The sequence below is a fragment of the Protomyctophum parallelum genome (assembly GCF_964188405.1).
Source record: "Protomyctophum parallelum genome assembly, chromosome: 14".
Lineage (NCBI taxonomy): Eukaryota > Metazoa > Chordata > Actinopteri > Myctophiformes > Myctophidae > Protomyctophum > Protomyctophum parallelum.
Genome location: NC_139709.1, coordinates 51,334,707 through 51,358,513, shown reverse-complemented (window position 1 = coordinate 51,358,513; position 23,807 = coordinate 51,334,707). Strand labels below are relative to the sequence as shown.

General features: G+C 42.5%; 1 protein-coding gene across 1 annotated transcript; it reads right to left on the bottom strand.

The window, feature by feature from the left end:
- Positions 1-1,482: 1,482 nt before the first annotated feature.
- On the bottom strand, positions 1,483-7,683 carry LOC310871386 (uncharacterized protein; the record flags this gene model as incomplete). The annotated part of the gene is made up of 9 exons (XM_083782871.1): positions 1,483-1,586; positions 1,773-1,868; positions 2,875-2,982; positions 3,168-3,263; positions 3,447-3,542; positions 4,220-4,327; positions 4,513-4,608; positions 4,792-4,887; positions 7,624-7,683. 9 exons carry the CDS (start codon positions 7,681-7,683, stop codon positions 1,518-1,520), a joined length of 825 nt encoding a protein of 274 aa, XP_083638997.1. The 3' UTR covers positions 1,483-1,517.
- Positions 7,684-23,807: the final 16,124 nt, after the last annotated feature.

The window sequence follows — 23,807 nt, the reverse complement described above, 5'->3', positions numbered from 1 at the left end:
GATTGATACATTCAATTACTATTGAACAATGTTGATATCCTATTTTGTTACAGGCACATGAGGCTATACACGTACATGAATCCAACATATACTGTAAATGGAAAAGATTGTGTAAACAAACCATCAATAAAACGTTAATTTACACAACACGAACACAGTGTTGTCAATGAAGTTACCTATACAATGTTTAATCTGCAACACAATTTGATACAATATGTAGTAAGGGTCCCTGCTTCATCTCTCTCTCAGCTAAAGGGTCCTTGGTCAGAAAAACATGAAGACGCCTGCTCTAGTTAGAAATCCTGACACTCCTAGCACAAAACCAGACCTTTAAATGTAGCCGTCCACAGCCAAAGTGAGCATATTTCAACAGGTTATGCTGTTTTACTTTATATTTTGAGCACCTGCCCTGACCCTCTCTCTAATGGTCTATAAAATACTTACTGACAAATGTACAGGCTGTAGTCAGACATGGACTTTCTGGTCTTTGAACCAGCACATAAAACTTAAAATAAAAGTAGGGATAAACGTTTGCCATACTTGTTATTGTGGGACCAGCAGAGACTGTTGTGGTTGCAATACCTGGACACACATGTACAGTATGAAAATGCCTCTACAATTCTAGATTGAATCTTTAAAATAAAATGTAGATAAACTTCTGTTGCCGTACTTCTTGTTGTGGGATGAGTAGGAAGTCTAGTAACTGCGGTTGTAGAATCTGTCTCTGAAACTGGTGTGGTTGTACGAGTGTCTTCTCTTTCTGTTGTGACTGCAATACCTGGGGACACAGATAGGAAAATTCAATTAGTATTCTAATTTAACCATTTTTTATCACATATTTTGTTACAGACACAGACTCCACAGATACAAGATTTGATGAAATTAAAATAAGCACTTAAAATATGATCAGACCTTTCAGATCAGTACATAAAATAAACTAGAGCAAAACTTTTGGTGCCGTACTTCTTGTGGGACTAGAAATATCTGCAGTTGTAGAATCTGGCTCTGGAACAGGTGTGGTTGAACGAATGCCTTCACTTTCTGTTGTGATTGCAATACCTGGGCACACAGATAGGAAAATTCAATTATTTTATTCTAATTGAAAAAAGAATATCTATTTTGTTACAGACAGACTCCACAACAAGAGTTTATGTAATTCAGATAAAGACTTAAAATAAGATCAGGCCTATTACTGTAGATCAGTACTTAAATAAAACTAGAGATAAACTTTTGCTGCCGTACTTCTTGTGGGATGAGTAATATCTGCGGTTGTAGAATCTGTCTCTGAAACTGGTGTGGTTGTACGAGTGTCTTCTCTTTCTGTTGTGACTGCAATACCTGGGGACACAGATAGGACAATTCAATTAGTATTCTAATATAACCATTTTTTATCACATATTGTGTTACAGACACAGACTCGACAGATACAAGATTTGTTTAAATTCAAATAAGCACTTAAATAAACTAGAGAAAAACTTTTGGTGCCGTACTTCTTGTGGGACTAGAAATATCTGCAGTTATAGAATCTGGCTCTGGAACAGGTGTGGTTGAACGAATGCCTTCACTTTCTGTTGTGATTGCAATACCTGGGCACACAGATAGGAACATTCAATTATTTTATTCTAATTGAAAAAAAGAATATCTATTTTGTTACAGACACAGACTCCACAACAAGAGTTTATGTAATTCAGATAAAGACTTAAAATAAGATCAGGCCTATTACTGTAGATCAGTACTTAAATAAAACTAGAGATAAACTTTTGCTGCCGTACTTCTTGTGGGATGAGTAATATCTGCGGTTGTAGAATCTGGCTCTGGAACTGGTGTGGTTCAACGAATGTCTTCTCTTTATGTTGTGATTTCAATACCTGGGAACACAATTTACAATTTAGGCATTTAGCAGACGCTCTTAATCCAGAGCGACTTACATTTAAGCAAGAACAAAAGCATGGGAATACATCACATAAAAGCATTTATCATGGAACATGCGTAAGCTAAGAAAGTAACAGTGGAATATCTATATAATGGGACTATACATACACTATACATATAAACTATACATATTTACTACTATGCTATACATATGTACTATGGCGTGCTATGACTATATACAATACAATTATAGTGCTGTCTACATAACATGCTATAAGTCTGTATCAAATGCTATCTGAGCCAACAGAAATGCTATCTAAGGGGTTAACACAGATTGATACATTCAATTACTATTGAACAATGTTGATATCCTATTTTGTTACAGGCACATGAGGCTATACACGTACATGAATCCAACATATACTGTAAATGGAAAAGATTGTGTAAACAAACCATCAATAAAACGTTAATTTACACAACACGAACACAGTGTTGTCAATGAAGTTACCTATACAATGTTTAATCTGCAACACAATTTGATACAATATGTAGTAAGGGTCCCTGCTTCATCTCTCTCTCAGCTAAAGGGTCCTTGGTCAGAAAAACATGAAGACGCCTGCTCTAGTTAGAAATCCTGACACTCCTAGCACAAAACCAGACCTTTAAATGTAGCCGTCCACAGCCAAAGTGAGCATATTTCAACAGGTTATGCTGTTTTACTTTATATTTTGAGCACCTGCCCTGACCCTCTCTCTAATGGTCTATAAAATACTTACTGACAAATGTACAGGCTGTAGTCAGACATGGACTTTCTGGTCTTTGAACCAGCACATAAAACTTAAAATAAAAGTAGGGATAAACGTTTGCCATACTTGTTATTGTGGGACCAGCAGAGACTGTTGTGGTTGCAATACCTGGACACACATGTACAGTATGAAAATGCCTCTACAATTCTAGATTGAATCTTTAAAATAAAATGTAGATAAACTTCTGTTGCCGTACTTCTTGTTGTGGGATGAGTAGGAAGTCTAGTAACTGCGGTTGTAGAATCTGTCTCTGAAACTGGTGTGGTTGTACGAGTGTCTTCTCTTTCTGTTGTGACTGCAATACCTGGGGACACAGATAGGAAAATTCAATTAGTATTCTAATTTAACCATTTTTTATCACATATTTTGTTACAGACACAGACTCCACAGATACAAGATTTGATGAAATTAAAATAAGCACTTAAAATATGATCAGACCTTTCAGATCAGTACATAAAATAAACTAGAGCAAAACTTTTGGTGCCGTACTTCTTGTGGGACTAGAAATATCTGCAGTTGTAGAATCTGGCTCTGGAACAGGTGTGGTTGAACGAATGCCTTCACTTTCTGTTGTGATTGCAATACCTGGGCACACAGATAGGAAAATTCAATTATTTTATTCTAATTGAAAAAAGAATATCTATTTTGTTACAGACAGACTCCACAACAAGAGTTTATGTAATTCAGATAAAGACTTAAAATAAGATCAGGCCTATTACTGTAGATCAGTACTTAAATAAAACTAGAGATAAACTTTTGCTGCCGTACTTCTTGTGGGATGAGTAATATCTGCGGTTGTAGAATCTGGCTCTGGAACTGGTGTGGTTGAACGAATGTCTTCTCTTTTTGTTGTGATTTCAATACCTGGGAACACAGATTGATAAATTCAATTACTATTGAACAATGTTGATATCCTATTTTGTTACAGGCACATGAGGCGATACACGTACATGAATCCAACATATACTGTAAATGGAAAAGATTGTGTAAACAAACAATCAATAAAACATTAATTTACACAACACGAACACAGTGTTGTCAATGAAGTTACCTATACAATGTTTAATCTGCAACACAATTTGATACAATATGTAGTGAGAGTCCCTGCTTCATCTCTCTCTCAGCTAAAGGGTCCTTGGTCAGAAAAACATGAAGACGCCTGCTCTAGTTAGAAATCCTGACACTCCTAGCACAAAACCAGACCTTTAAATCTAGCCGTCCACAGCCAAAGTGAGCATATTTCAACAGGTTATGCTGTTTTACTTTATATTTTGAGCACCTGCCCTGACCCTCTCTCTAATGGTCTATAAAATACTTACTGACAAATGTACAGGCTGTAGTCAGACATGGACTTTCTGGTCTTTGAACCAGCACATAAAACTTAAAATAAAAGTAGGGATAAACGTTTGCCGTACTTGTTATTGTGGGACCAGCAGAGTTGTGGTTGCAATACCTGGACACACATGTACAGTATGAAAATGCCTCTACAATTCTAGATTTAATCTTTAAAATAAAATGTAGATAAACTTCTGTTGCCGTACTTCTTGTTGTGGGATGAGTAGGAAGTCTAGTAACTGCGGTTGTAGAATCTGTCTCTGAAACTGGTGTGGTTGTACGAGTGTCTTCTCTTTCTGTTGTGACTGCAATACCTGGGGACACAGATAGGAAAATTCAATTAGTATTCTAATATAACCATTTTTTATCACATATTTTGTTACAGACACAGACTCCACAGATACAAGATTTGATGAAATTCAAATAAGCACTTAAAATATGATCAGACCTTTCAGATCAGTACATAAAATAAACTAGAGAACAACTTTTGGTGCCGTACTTCTTGTGGGACTAGAAATATCTGCAGTTGTAGAATCTGGCTCTGGAACAGGTGTGGTTGAACGAATGCCTTCACTTTCTGTTGTGATTGCAATACCTGGGCACACAGATAGGAACATTCAATTATTTTATTCTAATTGAAAAAAGAATATCTATTTTGTTACAGACAGACTCCACAACAAGAGTTTATGTAATTCAGATAAAGACTTAAAATAAGATCAGGCCTATTACTGTAGATCAGTACTTAAATAAAACTAGAGATAAACTTTTGCTGCCGTACTTCTTGTGGGATGAGTAATATCTGCGGTTCTAGAATCTGGCTCTGGAACTGGTGTGGTTGAACGAATGTCTTCTCTTTATGTTGTGATTTCAATACCTGGGAACACAGATTGATAAATTCAATTACTATTGAACAATGTTGATATCCTATTTTGTTACAGGCACATGAGGCTATACACGTACATGAATCCAACATATACTGTAAATGGAAAAGATTGTGTAAACAAATAAAACGTTAATTTACACAACACGAACACAGTGTTGTCAATGAAGTTACATATACAATGTTTAATCTGCAACACAATTTGATACAATATGTAGTGAGGGTCCCTGCTTCATCTCTCTCTCAGCTAAAGGGTCCTTGGTCAGAAAAACATGAAGACTCCTGCTCTAGTTAGAAATCCTGACACTCCTAGCACAAAACCAGACCTTTAAATGTAGCCGTCCACAGCCAAAGTGAGCATATTTCAACAGGTTATGCTGTTTTACTTTATATTTTGAGCACCTGCCCTGACCCTCTCTCTAATGGTCTATAAAATACTTACTGACAAATGTACAGGCTGTAGTCAGACATGGATTTTCTGGTCTTTGAACCAGCACATAAAACTTAAAATAAAAGTAGGGATAAACGTTTGCCGTACTTGTTATTGTGGGACCAGCAGAGTTGTGGTTGCAATACCTGGACACACATGTACAGTATGAAAATGCCTCTACAATTCTAGATTTAATCTTTAAAATAAAATGTAGATAAACTTCCAGCTGTTGGGGGTCCCCAACAGCTGAATGGTAATTAAATGTCACTAAATGGGGGTCCGTATGACTAATGCATGTCAAACTGGTTGAGAATCACTGCTAGCCCCCTATCATGGGGGGTCTCTGGCATTACCTTTTCAAAAGGGGGTCCGCGGAGCTAATAAAGCATCAATTTGGGGGTCCTTGACGTGAAAAGTTTTGTAAACCACTGGTTCACAAACCTTTTCACGTCAAATAGCTAGCGGTGGGGGGGTCTCTAAACTCCAGACGCATGGCCCGCTAGCATTAGCATTAGCAGCTTTATGTTTACCTGGAGGACATTAAGTCACGTCTGCTCCTTGAATTCTTCTGCTTTTTACCGCATTTTACTTCATTCTGCCATAAACACGCATTCAGCTCTGCTTCCTTTTCATTAGAAGAAAAAACCTTAAGCACAACTTCAGTAAAACACCAAAAGAAACTCTCTGCCGCATTCTGCCGCTCAAACACACACAAACAACGGAGCCGGGAACAATTAGTGAACAGCTGAACACCATAACACTATAATGACAGCAGCTTGCTGGGTGGGTGCAGGGGGCGGAGCACGCCACTAGATGTCGCCCTTTTGTTGGAGATGAATGCACCACATGGTGTGTGCTGTGTGTAATCCAGTGGTTCACAAACTTTTTCATGTCCAGGACCCCCAAAATGACACTAATTAGTCTGGACTTGTTTAATGTCAAGGACCCCTGTTTGACATGCATGCCATTTTTTAATGGCATTTCTATCCCTGGGACCCCCAATTTATATTGTAACATCAATGCTAATTTAACTCTGAGAGTGTACAAATGCATTTGTACACTCTCAGAGTTGCAGCACCATTTTGTTACAAACTATCATTTAGCTTGGGACCCCCTGGAACTCCCTCAAAGACCCCTGGGTGTCCCCGGGCCCCGGACCCCACTTGATTGACTGAAGTAATTATTAACAGTTTGCAGAATTACATACATTTCAAGCACAACTCAACACAAAGACTGTTAACTGTGAGTAGACGACACCATAAAGCATTACACTGGTTTACAAGAGTGTCCACCATGTTCAATTCATCTGAGGGGTTGTTTTTCTTTTCTCCTGTATACTATTTAAATACGTAGGCCTGAGACAAAATGCTGCTATTTGTCACAAAGTGACTACAAATAAATGCTACTATTTGCCCCAAAGTGACTACAAAGAAATGCTACCATTTGTCCCAAAGTGACTACAAATAAATGCTACTATTTGCCCCAAAGTGACTACAAAGAAATGCTACCATTTGTCCCAAAGTGACTACAAATAAATGCTACTATTTGCCCCAAAGTGACTACAAATAAATGCTACCATTTGTCTTAAAGTGACTACAAATAAATGCTGCCATTTGTTTTGTTTTGTAAAAAATAAAAAGCTGTATTCCCTGTTAGAACACTGTATATACTTTACACATTTTCAACTGTTTTTATTGTATTTTGACGTCAACAATGTACAGTAAACCTATGTTTTCGCATTGCCAATACAGCTCATTTGAATTTGAATTTGAGTGTGTCCCAGAAAAGAATATGAAATTTAAAATGACCACTACTTTTGCTTATAATCCACTACATTTCAGAGGTACCAAATGGACCCTTACAGGTCTGTAACTCTGAGAGTGTACAAATGGAACCAAATGGACCCTTACAGGTCTGTAACTCTGAGAGTGTACAAATGGAACCAAATGGACCCTTACAGGTCTGTAACTCTGAGAGTGTACAAATGGAACCAAATGGACCCTTACAGGTCTGTAACTCTGAGAGCGTACAAATGGAACCAAATGGACCCTTATGGGTCTGTAACTCTGAGAGTGTACAAATGGAACCAAATGGACCCTTACAGGTCTGTAACTCTGAGAGTGTACAAATGGAACCTTTTCAGCGCCCGAGTGTCATGACTGACAGAGAGCCATAACGGACATAGAGGAGAAATAGCCATATTGCTATCCCTCGCTCTAAACATGAATCTGGATTCCCCCCAATTGACAATCTCCACAAGAAGAGACAGCGTAAGACAAGACCCTCTGCCCCCCCCCCACCCTCCCTGACACCTGTTGTGTCTTCGTCTGGGCCGCGTTCGTCTCCACTGAACCCGCCATGATAACGCAGGACAATGAGGCAACGTGACATGACCTTGGGGAGATATGCCAGGAACACACTTACACAAACACATGGGAAATGAACTTTCCACCCAACTGTTCTCATGGACACACATGTCTTTACACACAGCCCCCCCCCCCCCTGCAGCCTAGGTTATCTTTTTTTCCTCCCCCCGCGCAGCTCATCCTTCGATGGCTTGCGTAGGAAGAGAGCTTTTTTGTGCCTGGCCCATGCCCCCGCCACCCCCACCCAGAAACGTGCCTGCACAGCCGAGTATTATCATCTTACTTGAAATGTGATGTGATGTCTTCTTACCCCCCCCCCCTCTCTCTCTTTCTTTCTTTTCTTTTCTTTTCTGAAGATGCAAGTAGGCCGGGCGCAGCGCACGCTTGCGACCAGCAGCAATAACTTTGGTCTGACTGATGTATTTATGTTGGCTACGTTCCTACAGCCAGTTTGCATGTTTCTGAGTTTGCGTACGGTATACTCTGTTTTGGCTACGTTCCTACAGCCAGTTTGCATGTTTTTGTGTTTGCATATTCTTTATTTTATTTGATTGAACGTTTCTGGCACAGGATACCATCCTCTATCCTCTTCCTTGCTTAGAGGCCTCATTCATTTCTTGTTTGTTTCTCTGCGAGCACTTGCAACAGGGTGAGCACTTGCACAGGGTGTGTTCTGGGTGTTTGGATGAAGATATGATATGGCCCACGTTCACCTGGGCTGTTGATAAGCTGCAGCAGAATGATAATGTTTTTTTTTTTTTTACAATTAGGCGGATTGCACAGCAAATCACCCCTGGCAGATGGACTGAGATGACTGGACATGACATTCCGGTGACTTATAATTTACTTACTACAAAATGTATAGGCTTACAGTAAACTGTCAATGTCTTTATTAGTGCTTTGATGTTTTTGCAGGGGTATTTAAAGCGGCTTCAAAAACAGTAGTGTACAGTAGACACTGAATGCAAGTGCCATTTTCTTTTTCTTTTTTTTTTTTTCTTCTTTTTAGGATTTGCCCTGCCAGATGTTAGGCAATGACTGTGGGATTTTTATGCTCATGGTAAGATGTCTTTGGGTGTACTTGTAAATCAGTCTGGATTCCAGGATAAGCTCCCATTACTGCATTAGTGACGTTTTGAGCCACTGGCTCTTCGTCAGGTCTAGGCATGGTATGCAAGATTGCATACCTATACCTGATGAAGCGTCAGTGGCTGGAAAAGTTGTCATTTTTAATGTGACAAACAGACCACAAATACAGAGCACTGTAGATGGCACTATCTCACCATGCATTTACCATTACCATGTACCCAAATAAACATACCTATAATGTTCACATATTCTAATTTCTGAAAGGTAAGCAATAAAATAGAATATAAAATAGAAATAGAAAATAGAAATAGAAATAGAAATAGAAAATAGAAAATAGAAAATAGAAAATAGAAAATAGAAATAGAAAATTACAAAATACCCATTGCTGGGACAGTTACACATGCAAATGCAACACCACTATGTTTAATTTGCGTGCAAACAGTGTCGGTTGTTAAGCTTGACACTATGAAAGCAAACATGCACGGTTCCACACCGACTTTCCGCCTGGTAGCAAAGCCAGAGAAGACAAGATTATTCATTTGAAAAAATCTTACGCTGGCTCCACAGCCATAATAACAACAGCAGCAACACTAACGCAAAAGGCCACTGCGGCCTCACTACGTGTGACTTGGGAGCTTGTTAAACATGGAAAGCCATTTTTGGACGCTGAAGTGGTGAAACGGTGCACACTAGGCATGGTGGAGGAGTTGTATGCTGGGGAGAAACAGAAGGAGGAGATCATCAATCGTGTGAAAACAGTGCAGCTATCGGACTCAACCGCGATGCGCAGAGTTGAACATTTGTATGAGAACAGCTTTTCCTCTTTGGTGTCACATCTGAAATCAGGGTCAAATGAGTCAACTGACCAAACTGATACAGCTCAACTATCTGTATTTGTCAGGTACTTTGATGGACATGTGTTCAAAGAGGAGTTACTGTGCCTTTTGCCCCTGGATACGAACACAACTGGAGAGCTGACTTATGCTGCTGTGAAGATTTTTTTAATGAAAATGCTTTGGATCTCGGTAAAATAAACCTTCTCGTTACCGACGGGGGAGCATCCATGATCGGAAAGGAGAAGGGCTTTGTGTCGCGTGTACGAAAAGACTATACCCCACTGTAAACTCACTTCATTGCATCATTCATCAGACTGTTTTGTGTGCGAAGCTGTCTGGCAAGATGAAACAAACCATGGAGACGGTGATTAAAACAGTGAACCATATCCGTTCAACGTCAAGTTTGCAGCACCGGCTTTTAAAAATGTTGCTCAAGGAACAGAACGCCGAATACGCTGGCCTCCTTCAGCACAACGACGTGAGGTGGTTGAGCAGGGGGCGTGTGCTGGAGATATTCTTTGCACTGCGAAATGAGGTAACTGCTTTTCTCTCCGGTCAGAAATCTGCCAAATCACAGGAGTTCTTGTCATTTATGTAAGATCCAGAGTTCATATCACATCTCGCATTTCTGTGTGATATTCACAAGTCACCTTAACACGCTTAATCTGCAGCTGCAGGGTGGAGGTGCGAGTGTGGCAGAGCTTATCCACAAAGTGCATGCATTTCAAGTTAATTTGGATACAGTGTTCCCATCTGATCTAAAGGGGAGAAAGTTACAATTCCCTACTCTGCGCGGCGTCCCCCGTAAAAATGCAGGTTCACTGTCCGAAATGGAAGCATTGCTGAAATGCTTGAGAGATAACTTTAAGGCCCGCTTTGAGCATTTCCAACTCCCGAGTGAAGTGCTCAGATTTCAGCGTCACTGCCACCGGGTCATGCCCAGCCGAAGCAAAGGCTCTGCTGCCCGTTATCGACGAGGGCACGTTCCAGCTGGAAATTACGCAGCTTCAAACAGACGAGCTGCTGAAAGCCAAGTTCAAGGAAGAAGAACTGTGGGCGTTTTGGACTCGTTCTGCACAGCCATATAAGAACAGCAAGAGACTTGCTATTTACCTTTTGACAATGTTTGGATCAACCTATATTTGTGAGTCAGGGTTTTCAACGATGAATCTGATTAAGAATCAGAAGCGCAACAGGCTGACAGACGCGCACCTCAATCATTGCATGCACATCGCGCTCACAGCATACACACCCGACTTCAGTAAGCTTGCAAAGGAGAAGGTATGCCACCCGTCTCACTAGATTTATTTTGTATATTACATTTTTTTTGCTCTCAGATTTGAGCAGTTCCTTACTTTTTATGAAAATACAACGTTTGTTTAAAGTGGACCAAGTCATGCAATGCAAATGAAAGACATGTACTCTGTGTATCCCTATTCCCTGGAGTCTGACCAGATGAAGAGCCTTGCCCATATATCTTTTGGAGCATAATAGTGTGCATAATAGTAGCTAAACGGACAGAATTTTATTTTATTTGAATGATGAAACCCAGCTGCCATTAATAGTTCTTCACTTATAGCTATCTATTTTCAGGTAGATTGTTTTATTTGATTTTACTCAGTCAGCCATATCACTACTCATTTTTTATTTCATGAAAAAGGTCATTGGCCTACCTGGGTAATCTATTTTTAGGCAGAATGTGTTCATTGTATTTTATTTTCTCAGCCATAAAAAAAATATTTTCTGTTAACCAACTTGCTGGCAGGCAGGCAGGCAACTACTCATAGACAGGCAGACAGCTACTCATGGACAGACAGGCAGGCAGGCAGGCAGGCAGGCAGGCAGGCAGACAGACAGGCAGACAGAGGCTCTGGGCACACTGTCAGGCGTGGAGGCGTCAGTTGGACGTCGCGTCAGGTCTCACTTTGAGAGACAGCGAAATCCCTTCACGACGGACGACGTACGTCGCGACGTATATTTTTCCGTCGCAACGTATATTCGAGTACGTCCTGGCGTAAATATCAATTCGTCCCGGCAGAACGGACTCGTCGCGGCTATATCTACCCGTTTGCGACGTAATAGGTTGACTATTATTTTCCGTCGCGACATAACGGGACTCGTCACGGCTATATCTACCCGTTGTGGCGTGAGCTGGACTCGTCGCGACACAACGTGACTCGTCGCGGCTATATCTACCCGTTTGCGACGTAATAGGTTGACTTTGTTATATGCCCGGTGCGCGGTGCCCTGCGCGGTGCCCTGCGCTGCCCTACGCCCACCGCGTGCACCTTGCCGGTCCGCCCTGCGCGGTGGCCTGGCACGTGTGCACGTGTGCCAGGCCACCGCGTGCACCTTGCCGGTCCGGTTCCGTGGAGCCCTTCGCCGTCCCCAGGCGACCCTGCGTTCCAGAGCTGTCACCTGCCCACCGAAAATAGCAGATCTACCAGCTCCTATACGGGATGGCCCGACCCGCGTCTGTGGACCCCTGGGGATCACGGTAGTCCACGGGGGTCCGTCTGTGTGTGTGTGTGTGTGTGTGTGTGTGTGTGTGTGTGTGTGTGTGTGTGTGTGTGTGTGTGTGTGTGTGTGTGTGTGTGAGCGTCTGAGCGCTTGTGCTCCTATCCGTGTGCCTCCCCCCCCCCCACCCCATGTGGACCCTTGGAGGGGGGGGGGTCCCCCCTTTGCACTTGCTGCGTATAGGGGGGGGGGGGGCTGATAGATAACCTACAAGGACATATGAATTTAATTTATATACACGGCTATATTCAAAGCTCACCGCGCTCGTATAGCGCATTGACTGTCTGTCTGTCTGTCTGTCTGTCGGCCGGCATCTGAGCTCAGAGCGCGGTTCTGCGCAGCCCCGTGCGCCTTGTGGATCAGAGCGCACGGGGGTTAATGATAATACCCCCGGGCGGTACGGGTCCCCGTGGACCCTTGGGGATCAAGGGGGGCCACGGGTGTCCACGTTTGCGGAGACGCTGCCTTCATATTAGCCTACTTTAATAACAAGCAGCTGATCTACAATTGACAATTTGACATGTCATTGCGTCGTATTCTGTCTGTCTTTCACGCACGCACGCAGACATGTCACAGACCACCACATAACCATATTTGTATGGCCATATCGTTTATAGGCCTTATAGCTGAATAGCGCCGGCCGTCGGGGGTTCATTTGGTTCCACTTCCAACCGTCCCATTATGGTCAACACTTATGATATGCTATTGCATTCTTCCAACTAAAGATTTAAATATTAATCTGGCAGCTCCGAAAATAGCAGAAGATGTAATGCAGTAAATGACATGGCACGGACTGGCTCAGAAAATCTCCCTGCATCATTATAAACCAGGCCTATACTGAATGTAGGCAATTGAATTCCATTACGTTTGTTTCAATCAACTGAACTAGACCAATAAAATAGTAGGCTAGTATTTATGTTTTTCGTTAATAATAATACTGCTAATTATTATTGAACGGTAAGTACGCTGGTATGTACGCTATGGTACACTATAAGCTTGTATATCTGTTTATTTTAAGAATGCCGCCGCATTCTGTCAGAATCTCGTGTGTGTGTGTGTGTGTGTGTGTGTGTGTGTGTGTGTGTGTGTGTGTGTGTGTGTGTGTGTGTGTGTGCGAACTTCATGACAGTGGTGCAGCATTACATTGTATTTTGATTTGAAATAAATAATGATGAATAGATGTCTATACTGTTGCTTGTGTATGTGTGTTATGCTATAGGGTTAGCTGGAACACACATGATCTGTGGTGCGCATCTACAAGCTCCAAGTGTTGCGTCCACATGCAGCGCGTTGTGAGCTTGCAGATAGTCGGTGCCCCACTATAGAGAGATGGTAGGGTAGTGCCCAAGCTATGATCTGTGGCTATATTAAAGGCCTTTTATATGTGATCTCACATAATGTGCGAGTCAGAGCTAACGTTACTCAATGATCATTTGCCGACTGATTGATATCACAGCACAGCGTGTGCTGCATGAGAGAGAGAGAGAGAGAGAGAGAGAGAGAGAGAGAGGGGGGGGGGGGGGGGGGATGTGCTCTGTTCATTGGCTCTATATAGGCCGTGCGAGACAGGATTATTTTAAATAAATATGTCTCTGTCTCTGCGTCTCTAGAGCTATAACATATATAGCACACATGTGCACACATGTGTGCTATATTAGGCGGCGGGTGCGTTTTACCTTTGGGTAGGCTGCTATAGAATTGCGTTGGGGGGGGGGGGGGGGGCTCTCGCCGCCGCGGATTTATTTATTTCCCAGATGGTCTAAAAATGAGTTATTTAGCATACTTTTACCAATGAATTAGCCTATACACAGACAGCGACTTTTGGACGTCTTTTTCTCAAGTCTCGAGTCAGTCAGTGTAGATTACCCCTCCAGGAGTAGCGGGTCATGGCTCTTCACAGACGGCACAGAGACAGCAGTCATTCCGCTGAACGTGTCAGTGTTGCTGCAGTGGTGTGGACTGTGAACCGTGAACCGTGCGGCACTGGTGGTGCTGCTGAGTGCTGACAGCCGACTCACAGCTTCTTCTTCTGAATTAGGCTACTTTATCTTTGCCTTGAAAAATAAATTTTGCGTTTTGCTGTTTCCCAAAACAAACCAGCGCACGCTACTCTTTGCTACAAAGCGACTGGAAGGACGAGGTTTACAGACATACCAATAGTAGTCAATCATATGCTGATTAGGCCAGTTGCTGTATAGTGTATATAGCCTATCCGATCAGCGATCACCAGGGGGCAGCGACAACACATATCTATCAGCCCCCCCCCCCTATACGCAGCAAGTGCAAAGGGGGGACCCCCCCCTCCAAGGGTCCACATGGGGTGGGGGGGGGGAGGCACACGGATAGGAGCACAAACGCTCAGACGCTCACACACACACACACACACACACACACACACACACACACACACACACACACACACACACACACACACAATAGCCTTCTATAATGCTGCGCACATATATTATATATATAAAAAAAAAATACCCAGCATAATTTTTGCTAGCTCTGACTCGCACATTATGTGAGATCACATATAAAAGGCCTTTAATACAGACAGACAGACAGACAGACAGACAGACAGACAGACAGACAGACAGACAGACAGACAGACAGACAGACAGACAGACAGACAGACAGTCAATGCGCTATACGAGCGCGGTGAGCTTTGAATATAGCCGTGTATATAAATTAAATTCATATGTCCTTGTAGGTTATCTATCAGCCCCCCCCCCCCCCCCCCCCTATACGCAGCAAGTGCAAAGGGGGGACCCCCCCCCCTCCAAGGGTCCACATGGGGTGGGGGGGGGAGGCACACGGATAGGAGCACAAGCGCTCAGACGCTCACACACACACACACACACACACACACACACACACACACACACACACACACACACAGACGGACCCCCGTGGACTACCATGATCCCCAGGGGTCCACAGACGCGGGTCGGGCCATCCCGTATAGGAGCTGGTAGATCTGCTATTTTCGGTGGGCAGGTGACAGCTCTGGAACGCAGGGTCGCCTGGGGACGGCGAAGGGCCGGCAAGGTGGACGCGGTGGCCACCGCGCAGGGCGCAGGGCGGACCGGCAAGGTGCACGCGGTGGCCTGGCACACGTGCCAGGCCACGTGCCAGGCCACCGCGCAGGGCAGCGCAGGGCACCGCGCACCGGGCATATAACAAAGTCAACCTATTACGTCGCAAACGGGTAGATATAGCCGCGACGAGTCACGTTCTGTCGCGACGAGTCCAGCTCACGCCACAACGGGTAGATATAGCTGCGACGAGTCCCGTTCTGGCGCGACGGAAAATAATAGTCAACCTATTACGTCGCAAACGGGTAGATATAGCCGCGACGAGTCCGTTCTGCCGGGACGAATTGATATTTACGCCAGGACGTACTCGAATATACGTTGCGACGGAAAAATATACGTCGTGACGTACGTCGTCCGTCGTGAAGGGATTTCGCTCCACCTGCTCACTTTAATGCCTTCCGGGGCTTTGGGCGGTCCCTAGAGCAGACGCACACGGAAGCCTATTTAAAGGCCTGTAGTCCTCTATTTCTTGGTTGGCGATGTGGGCGTGAGAGGCGGAGAAGATGTTGACACCCAGGGAAAGGCACATTCTAATATTGGTGGCGGTCAGAAGGAGAAGGAGAAGGAGGATGATGATGATGAGGAGGGCAGCGGAGGCTGAAGAGAACGGGGCCAGACCCAGAAGGAGGTATTGGGTCCATCCGATCGATACGAGAAGAGCAGAACAAGGGGAGTAGCCTACCTGCATCTATTCATGGAGCTACGCCAGGACGAAGAACGCTTTCAAGAGTACTTCAGGCTCTCTGTGGAGCAGTTCGACTGGGTGCTGGACAAGGTGAAGGAACAGATCGAGAAGCAAGACACTTTTTTCCGGAAAGCCATCAGTCCGGGCGAACGTCTTGCCATCTGTTTACGGTAACTACCATGTTCATTGCTGTTGTTTACATTTCTACTGTGATCGGTCGCTAGTAGCCTTGGATCACAATACTATCTGTCATGCCCGTCTTGGTCTCCACAATAGTGTTTGCACTTTCGGATTTAAAATATAACTTGCTTGCCCCATGAATATTACAATTGTGCACGGGCTCTCGGAAGTACCCATATATTTCGCATTGTTGTATAAAAAAGGAGTCTAATGTGATCGGTGGCCATTTCTCTGTATGCTTTCAACTATGCGAGTAACGTGACCCTATCGGTTGGAGGGGATATTGCACTCCGTTACATCATAGTTGTATCTGTGGCCATAGAGTTTAATAGCACTTCATATGGATATGTGTATTCAGATGTGGACCAAAAAGAGAGAAAGGCAAACACTATTTTGAACATCATCGAAGACTGTCATATAGGCTACAGTGTTATCAAGACACTGTCAGTGGTGGAGAGACTGTAAAGGGAAAATGCCTTAGCAATTAGCATTGTATTCACAAAATGTCAACTCACCAAGCCTGTGCCTGTGACTGTGAGGCATGGTACATGGAAGTGTATTTAATGTTTCCAGTCCACACTGTCATTCAGATCTTTAGTCTTTACCTTATTTTGTTCACAATAGTGGAACAAGTTCTCAGATGTCTTACTTCAATAAATGTAGCAATAACACAAGTAAAAGTAATGTTTCCACAGCTTGAGTAAAGTTTTAGTAGCTGCTTTAGGCCTACTTGGCTTCCAAATATACATGTATTATAGTACTAAGTAAGAGTACTCAAATGTATTTGAAAATACAAGCGTGTCGCTTTACAGCACAGTAGCCTTGCTATTTTCCAAGGATGAAACCATAAAATAGGTTTCAATTGGTCAATGTATTTCTTGTTATAATATACTTATAGAGGCGAGAGTCTAAGTGGTAAGCGTACTGGCCACTTTGAAGATTTTTATTATTATAACAAGAAATGCATTAACCAATTGAAACCTAAAAACAGATTCCTAGTTGCAACTATACTACAGCTCCATCTCAATGAAATAGAATAGGCTAATGTGTAAAAGTTCAACCTGTGGTACTGTTGAGGTGTTATGGAAGCCCAGGTTTGTTTGATAACAGCCGTACATTAATTTGTATTGTTGAGTCTCATGTCTCACAGCTTCCTCTTGACATTACAACCTAGATTCTTTGTGGAGTTCAGGTCAGGCCAGTTGGCTGGCCAGTTAGCACAGTAATGCCATGGTCAGTAAACCAGTTACTAGTAGTTTTGGCTCTGTGGGCAGGTAGGTGCTAAGTGCTGCCTGAAAAGGAAGATCAGCATCAACATAAAGCTTGTCAATGTACGGAGGCACACAGTGCTGTAAAATATCATAATAGATGGTTGTGTTGAGACTCTGGACATGACAAAACATAGTGATGATTTAGGCCATGTTATCTGCTGGTGTTGAGCCACTGATAGTGAAAACTTAACAATGGTTTCAACACAGCCATCTTTTTAGAGTGCTTCAGTATGTTGACAAGCTTCATGGAGATGCTAATTTTCCTTTCCAGCTTGATTTGGCACCTGCCCACAGAGCCAAAACTACTGGTAAATGGTGTACTGACCATGGTATTACTCTGCTTAACTGGCCAGCCAACTGGTCTGACCTGAACTCCACAGAGAATCTAGGTTGTATTGTCAAGAGGAAGGTGTGAGACATGAGACTCAACAATACAAGGTTACAGATCACCTCCATGCCACGCCCCCATTGATGAAATAATTTGTTCAAAAGTAGCCCAGACCAAGTATTGACGGCATACATTAATATACTTTTCAGATGGTCGACATTTCTCACATTTCTCTCGTAAAATATTCTTATTTGTTGAGATGGGATTTTTTGATTTTCATGAGCTGTACACCATAATCATCAAGATTAAAACAAAAAAGGTTTTAAATACTTCACTTTATGCACAATGAATTGAGGATATATGAAAGTTTCACTTTTTGAATTATATTACGGAAGAAAAATAAGTTTTACACAATATTCAAATTCATTGAGATGGAGCTGTATATGGCGTTCTTTTATCCCCTCTACACCATATGTCTTTGCTGCAACTGGCCATTATCCAAACTCGCACCACGTGACATTGCTACGCATTGTGAGTGAGCTTGTAGATCAACTCTTTTTGGAAAACCTTTTTTCTCTGAATTGGGATGCTGGGGTTCAAGTGGTTAACTTGTAAAATAATTGTAGTGGATCAAAAAGTACATTATTTGCCTCAGATGTAGTGGAGTTGTGGGTCATTGACCTTAATCCCATTACCAACCACACTTGTAAGTGTGTGAGTTGTGAGTTTAGCTTGTGTTATAACATGATGATTGTTGTCTATACCTCTATTTCAGATACCTTACGCATGGGGATTCTTTTGCCACCATTGCTTACAATTTCCATGTAGGCAAATCCACTGTGATCAAGATTGTGTCGACCGCTGCTGAAGCCACCTGGCAGTCTTTGGTACCAGAGTTGATGCCCGTGCCGACGAAGGACGAGTGGAAAGCTGTAGCCAATGTTTTTGAGCAGAAGTGGAACTTCCCTCACTGTGTGGGTGCACTGGATGGCAAACATGTTGTCATACAGGCACCCAGACATTCGGGGGCCCGTTTCTACAACTACAAAGGCCAGTATTCCATCGTCCTTCTGGCTGTTGTAGATGCCAATTACCTGTTCCGCATGGTCGATGTGGGAGGTTATGGCGGTTCTAACGACAGCGGCATCCTCTGGGCATCAGCGTTTGGTGAAGCTCTAAGGGACGGAACACTGAACCTCCCTGAGGATGAACCACTCCCAAACGCAGAGGACCTGGGACCGGTCCCATATGTTTTCGTGGCAGATGAAGCCTTTCCTCTGCGGCGGGACATGATGCGGCCAGTTCCTGGAAGGTACCTCCAGACCGACTCCCAGAGCATTTTCAACTATCGTCTGTCCCGTGCACGGATGATGGTGGAGATGACCTTTGGTTTGATGGCTTCACAATTCCGCGTCTTGCACACGGTGATCCAGCTGAATCCTCAGAATGCAGAGAAGGTTGTGAGAGCCATCACTGTCCTGCACAACCTTCTCAGATGGCACCTTCAGTCATCTGCTTCCGACGTGGCAGAGGAGACTCCCGATTCCCTCCCCCCAATGGTGATTGTTGAGAATGATCCAGGTGAAGTTGCTCGGGCTGTGAGAAGGACCTTTGTTGAGTTCTTTAACTCACCAGCCGGTGCTGTGTTGTGGCAGGACGACCATGTTTAATCCTCACCTACCCATTACCCTCATTTAATTTTCCTTCTCCATTTACATAGATACAGATACATTCAAATCAAATAGATGTATTTGTAGACACAGGTCTCAACTACCAATCTTGAGAAGGAACAGGTTTTTCGCATAACATTTATTTCTAAAATGGGACATTTATGCACTTAATACCTGATTCATGTCAACTCCGTCAGACACACTAAAATCCCTTTTAATTGAATTTGATAATTTCAACAATAATATAAAGTCCTCAGTTATCTTATAATGGCTTTCACTTTCAGTAATCAAGTTAAGTAATACAATTATTTTAATATTGTTTTGTTCCAATATCACACTATTATGAAATATCCAATTTCTCAAATCCGTCATTTCAACCTTTATTTTCAATATTATAACATGAAAACCATGTAAAAAAAAAAAAAAATCATCATTACGTATCATTTCAGTTGGTGTTTCAATACATAAGCACAAAAGATTTAACATCGAATTTTCTATTTCTTTGGAAATTAACAAAAACATCACGGGACGAACGTCTGACGGAGTTGACGAACATCTGACGGAGTTGACAAGTTTAACTGATTTAGGTTCTAGACCACCTAGGATCTTGATTCTGGTAACTAATCCCACATTTTCAAGGATGAGGAATACAGTGGTACTATTTATATTGATCCTGTGAGCATGGCAGCCATTTTCAAAATGGCCGCCACCTGCTGTTATTTTACAATAACTCACGTTCTACACCACCTAGGATCTTGATTCTGGTGACTAATCATACATTTTCAAGGATGTGGGATACATTGGTACTATTTAGATTTGTCCTGTGACCATGGTAGACATTTTTCAAAATGGCCGCCAACTTTCTGTTATTTCCCAATAACTCAAGTTCTACACCACCTAGGATCTTGATTCTGGTGACTAATCCTACATTTTCAAGGAGGAGGAATATAGTTGTACTATTTAGATTTATCCTGTGACAATGGCAGCCATTTTCAAAAATGGTGGACCTGCTATTATTTTACCAATTTAGTCAGGGAATATTATCAGAATAATGTCAAATCTGTGAATAAATTTCTTACCAAGAATGTTTTCACCAATGTGTTTGTAAAGGTTTCTACTAACATATCCCACATTGGTTTCTATTGAACCACCCTAGGGGCATTTTTGACAGCTGCTGAAAGTTGGGTACCATACCAAGTGGCTATGGCCAAACTAGGGAGTCTATGGCCAAACTAGGGGTCAAACCACTTGGGCTAAATTCGGCCATATATCCACTTGCCCAAATGTGCTGACCTCATTTTGTGATGACGGCTATGGCCGTTTTCAGCCCAAGGAGTGTTCTTCGTGCATAGCTAATGCTTGGAATGCATTCAGAATCATGAAAACTCCCTAGTTTGACATGTCACATGCTACTTAAAGCATAATTAACATTTTGCCTTATATAGTTTGTTGATGGTACCCCAACTTTCAGCAGCTGTCAAAAGTTCCCCTAGGGTGGTTGAATATAAAGCAATGTGGGATATGTTAGTAGACACCATTCCAAACACATTGGTGAAGAAAATTCTTGATAAGGAATTTATTACCAGATTGTATTAATATCCCCTGACTAACTCATCTTCTAGACCACCTAGACCCGACTTCACCAACAGAGACCCGATTGACATCTAAACAACAAGTTTGGACAGCCCCACCAATTAGTGTTACGGAAGTGTCTACCCTAGGCCCAGAGGGAGACACAGAACTTAGATTCGGCTCACATGTTGCACGACTCCTCAACAAGCTGCCACCAGAGATGAGAGCTGAATTCTGCCGCACAATGCGCCCAGGAGCAACCAACACCATGTTGGAGTTCTCTGAGTGGTTGAAGCACGAGTCCTAGCCATATAGCCTGTGCAAAGGCAAACACCTTGAAGACCTGCTTGAGGTGAACAGTGAGCAGTGAACAGTGAGCGAAAGACTGAAGACAGAAGATCTGCCTTCAGGACTATCAGGCAGCATGTGCAGACACTGAAGGCATCAGTGTCGTTCTGTGTCCCCAGCATGTCAACCAAAGCAATGTTACCAAATCAAAGGAGCCTTCACCTCAAGTCACCTCGGGCTGGGTGAGCAATCATATCCTGTATATAGCCTCACAACTAAATACAGACACTTGGCCAGACTGCCGTTTGAAAGGGTCAAACCCTTCATCCTGATTGGGGAAGACCACCCCACCTAATCAGGGAAACTGCCCATAGATCCGAAGTCCCGTTAGTCCGAACATGCACTGCTCCCGTGCTTGCGGTTAGGTTTAGGTTTGCTCCCGTGCTTGCGGTTAGGTTTAGGTTAGGGTTAGAGATAGGGATAGTAATTTCGGAACAATGAACCTTCTGACTAATGACACGGCACCCTAATCACACCAACCGAACAAGTGAGGTTGGGGCCTCCAGGTGGGCCAGCAGCCATCTGCACAAGACTGGGCTGGACCCTGCAGGAAAGCAATCTCCAGCCAAGACAATGTAAGTTGACTATAACAGAGCCCCAGAACACAGAGCTCATGAGAAGGATGGAGAAACACTGGCAGGAGGCCACCAAGATACAACGCCACACTGCAGCGGCCAGTGAAGTCAAACTGTGCGTCTGTACCTGAAAGGGACAAGTCAAAGGCCAGAAAGCCCACCTCCTTTTAATGTCCTGTCAGTAGCAACTCAACCTGCACCTGAAATAAGCCCTGACCCCTCCCAGAGAAAGTTCATCCTTGAAAATGTAATGATTAGTCACCAGCATCAAGATCCTTGGTGGTCTAAAACTTGAGTTATTGGTAAAATAACAGCAGGTTGGTGGTCATTTTGAAAAACAATGGCTGCCATGGTCACAGGACAAATCTAAATAGTACCACTGTATTCCTCATCTTTTAAAATGTATTATTAGTCGCCAGAATCAAGATCCTAGGTGGTGTAGAACTTGAGTTATTGTAAAATAACAGCAGGTGGCGGCAATTTTGGAAAATGGCTGCCATGGTCACCACGAGACAAATCTGTGATGGCCCTATAGCCAAAAATGTTCCTTAAGGCATGCTCTAACTGTGTGCCAAATTAGAATATGTCCCATTATTCAAAAACTATAATTGTATTGTTTTAGGAACACTTTTGTCAACTCCGTCAGATACATGTCAACTCCGTCAGACACAAAACCTGACGGAGTTGACGTCTGACGGAGTTTGACTTTGAATTTGTTTTCATCTTAACCCTCTGTAGTACAATGTAGCCATTTAGTTTTTGCTTCATTTGTTAGCTAAACCTAACCCTAAACTAAAATAATAAACATTATTTTGGAATTCTTAACAAATAACAAATAATAATGTCCTGACGGAGTTGACATGTAAAAGCTGTGACCTCATTGATATCAACATTGTTTGTTTAAAATATCAAACAATTGAATGCTTGTCAGACCAGGTGCTCCACTGTTGCAACAAATATAAACGGGACTTGGAAAAGGAGTCTTCAGGCTAAATCTGTCGACAATATTTTCTGATTAATTTAAGACTTTTAAAAAACCTGACGGAGTTGACGGGAGACGTGGGACACACATTTGATATGAGATATCTAATGGAAAATATAAATTAAAATTAACTGTGTATATTGTTTGCTATGTTGTTGACAATCTACTTTAATTTAGTATGTATATTTATGTGATTGTGACACTTTTTTAGCAGTTTGAAATTGTGACCACTTGCTGGGGACAGGCTAAATACAGGCGTTTTTGGGTACAGTGCCTGCTTTTAACTAATTCAGATGGCATATGAAAACTATTATAATGAAATGAATGGCATAATAATACACTTTGCAAGTGCTTTTTTTTTTTTTTTTTTTTTTTTAACATAAATAAGGCTCTTATGTGTGGGACATGGTTTTTCCACTTTTGTCCCTCATCTCAAGAATGAGTGACATATGTTCCATTCCAATAGGACCACAATTGAAGGACTTTTGTATTATCCTTTTAGCTACATTTCTGTCTATTAACAATAGGCTGATTATACTGTTAAGAAATCCACAACAAATACCAGCCAAACATAACTCAGCAAGCCAAATTACGTCATGTTGACGTTATGATGATGATGATTATGATATTTTAGTCATTTCCAGGACGTCTTCACCAGTTGAAATAATATAGCTTATTCTGGGCTATATCTGACTAGTTTCATCTGGCCTCTATCAGACTCTTTCTGATTCATCCAGAGATGTCTGTGGGCAGAATTTATGTTGGTTGAAAACCAGTTGATCTATTCTGGGCCAGATGGACTTGGTTTGACTTAATCTGGCCCCAATCGAGACGTCACTAATTTGTCCAGGTCCTGACCGTGCTTGCTGGGAAGGATCATGCTGACGGACATGGAGAGCTGTGTCCTAAACTATATGTAGGCTATAGCTCAAATAAATAATTATGCGATTAAAATAATTAATCTAGA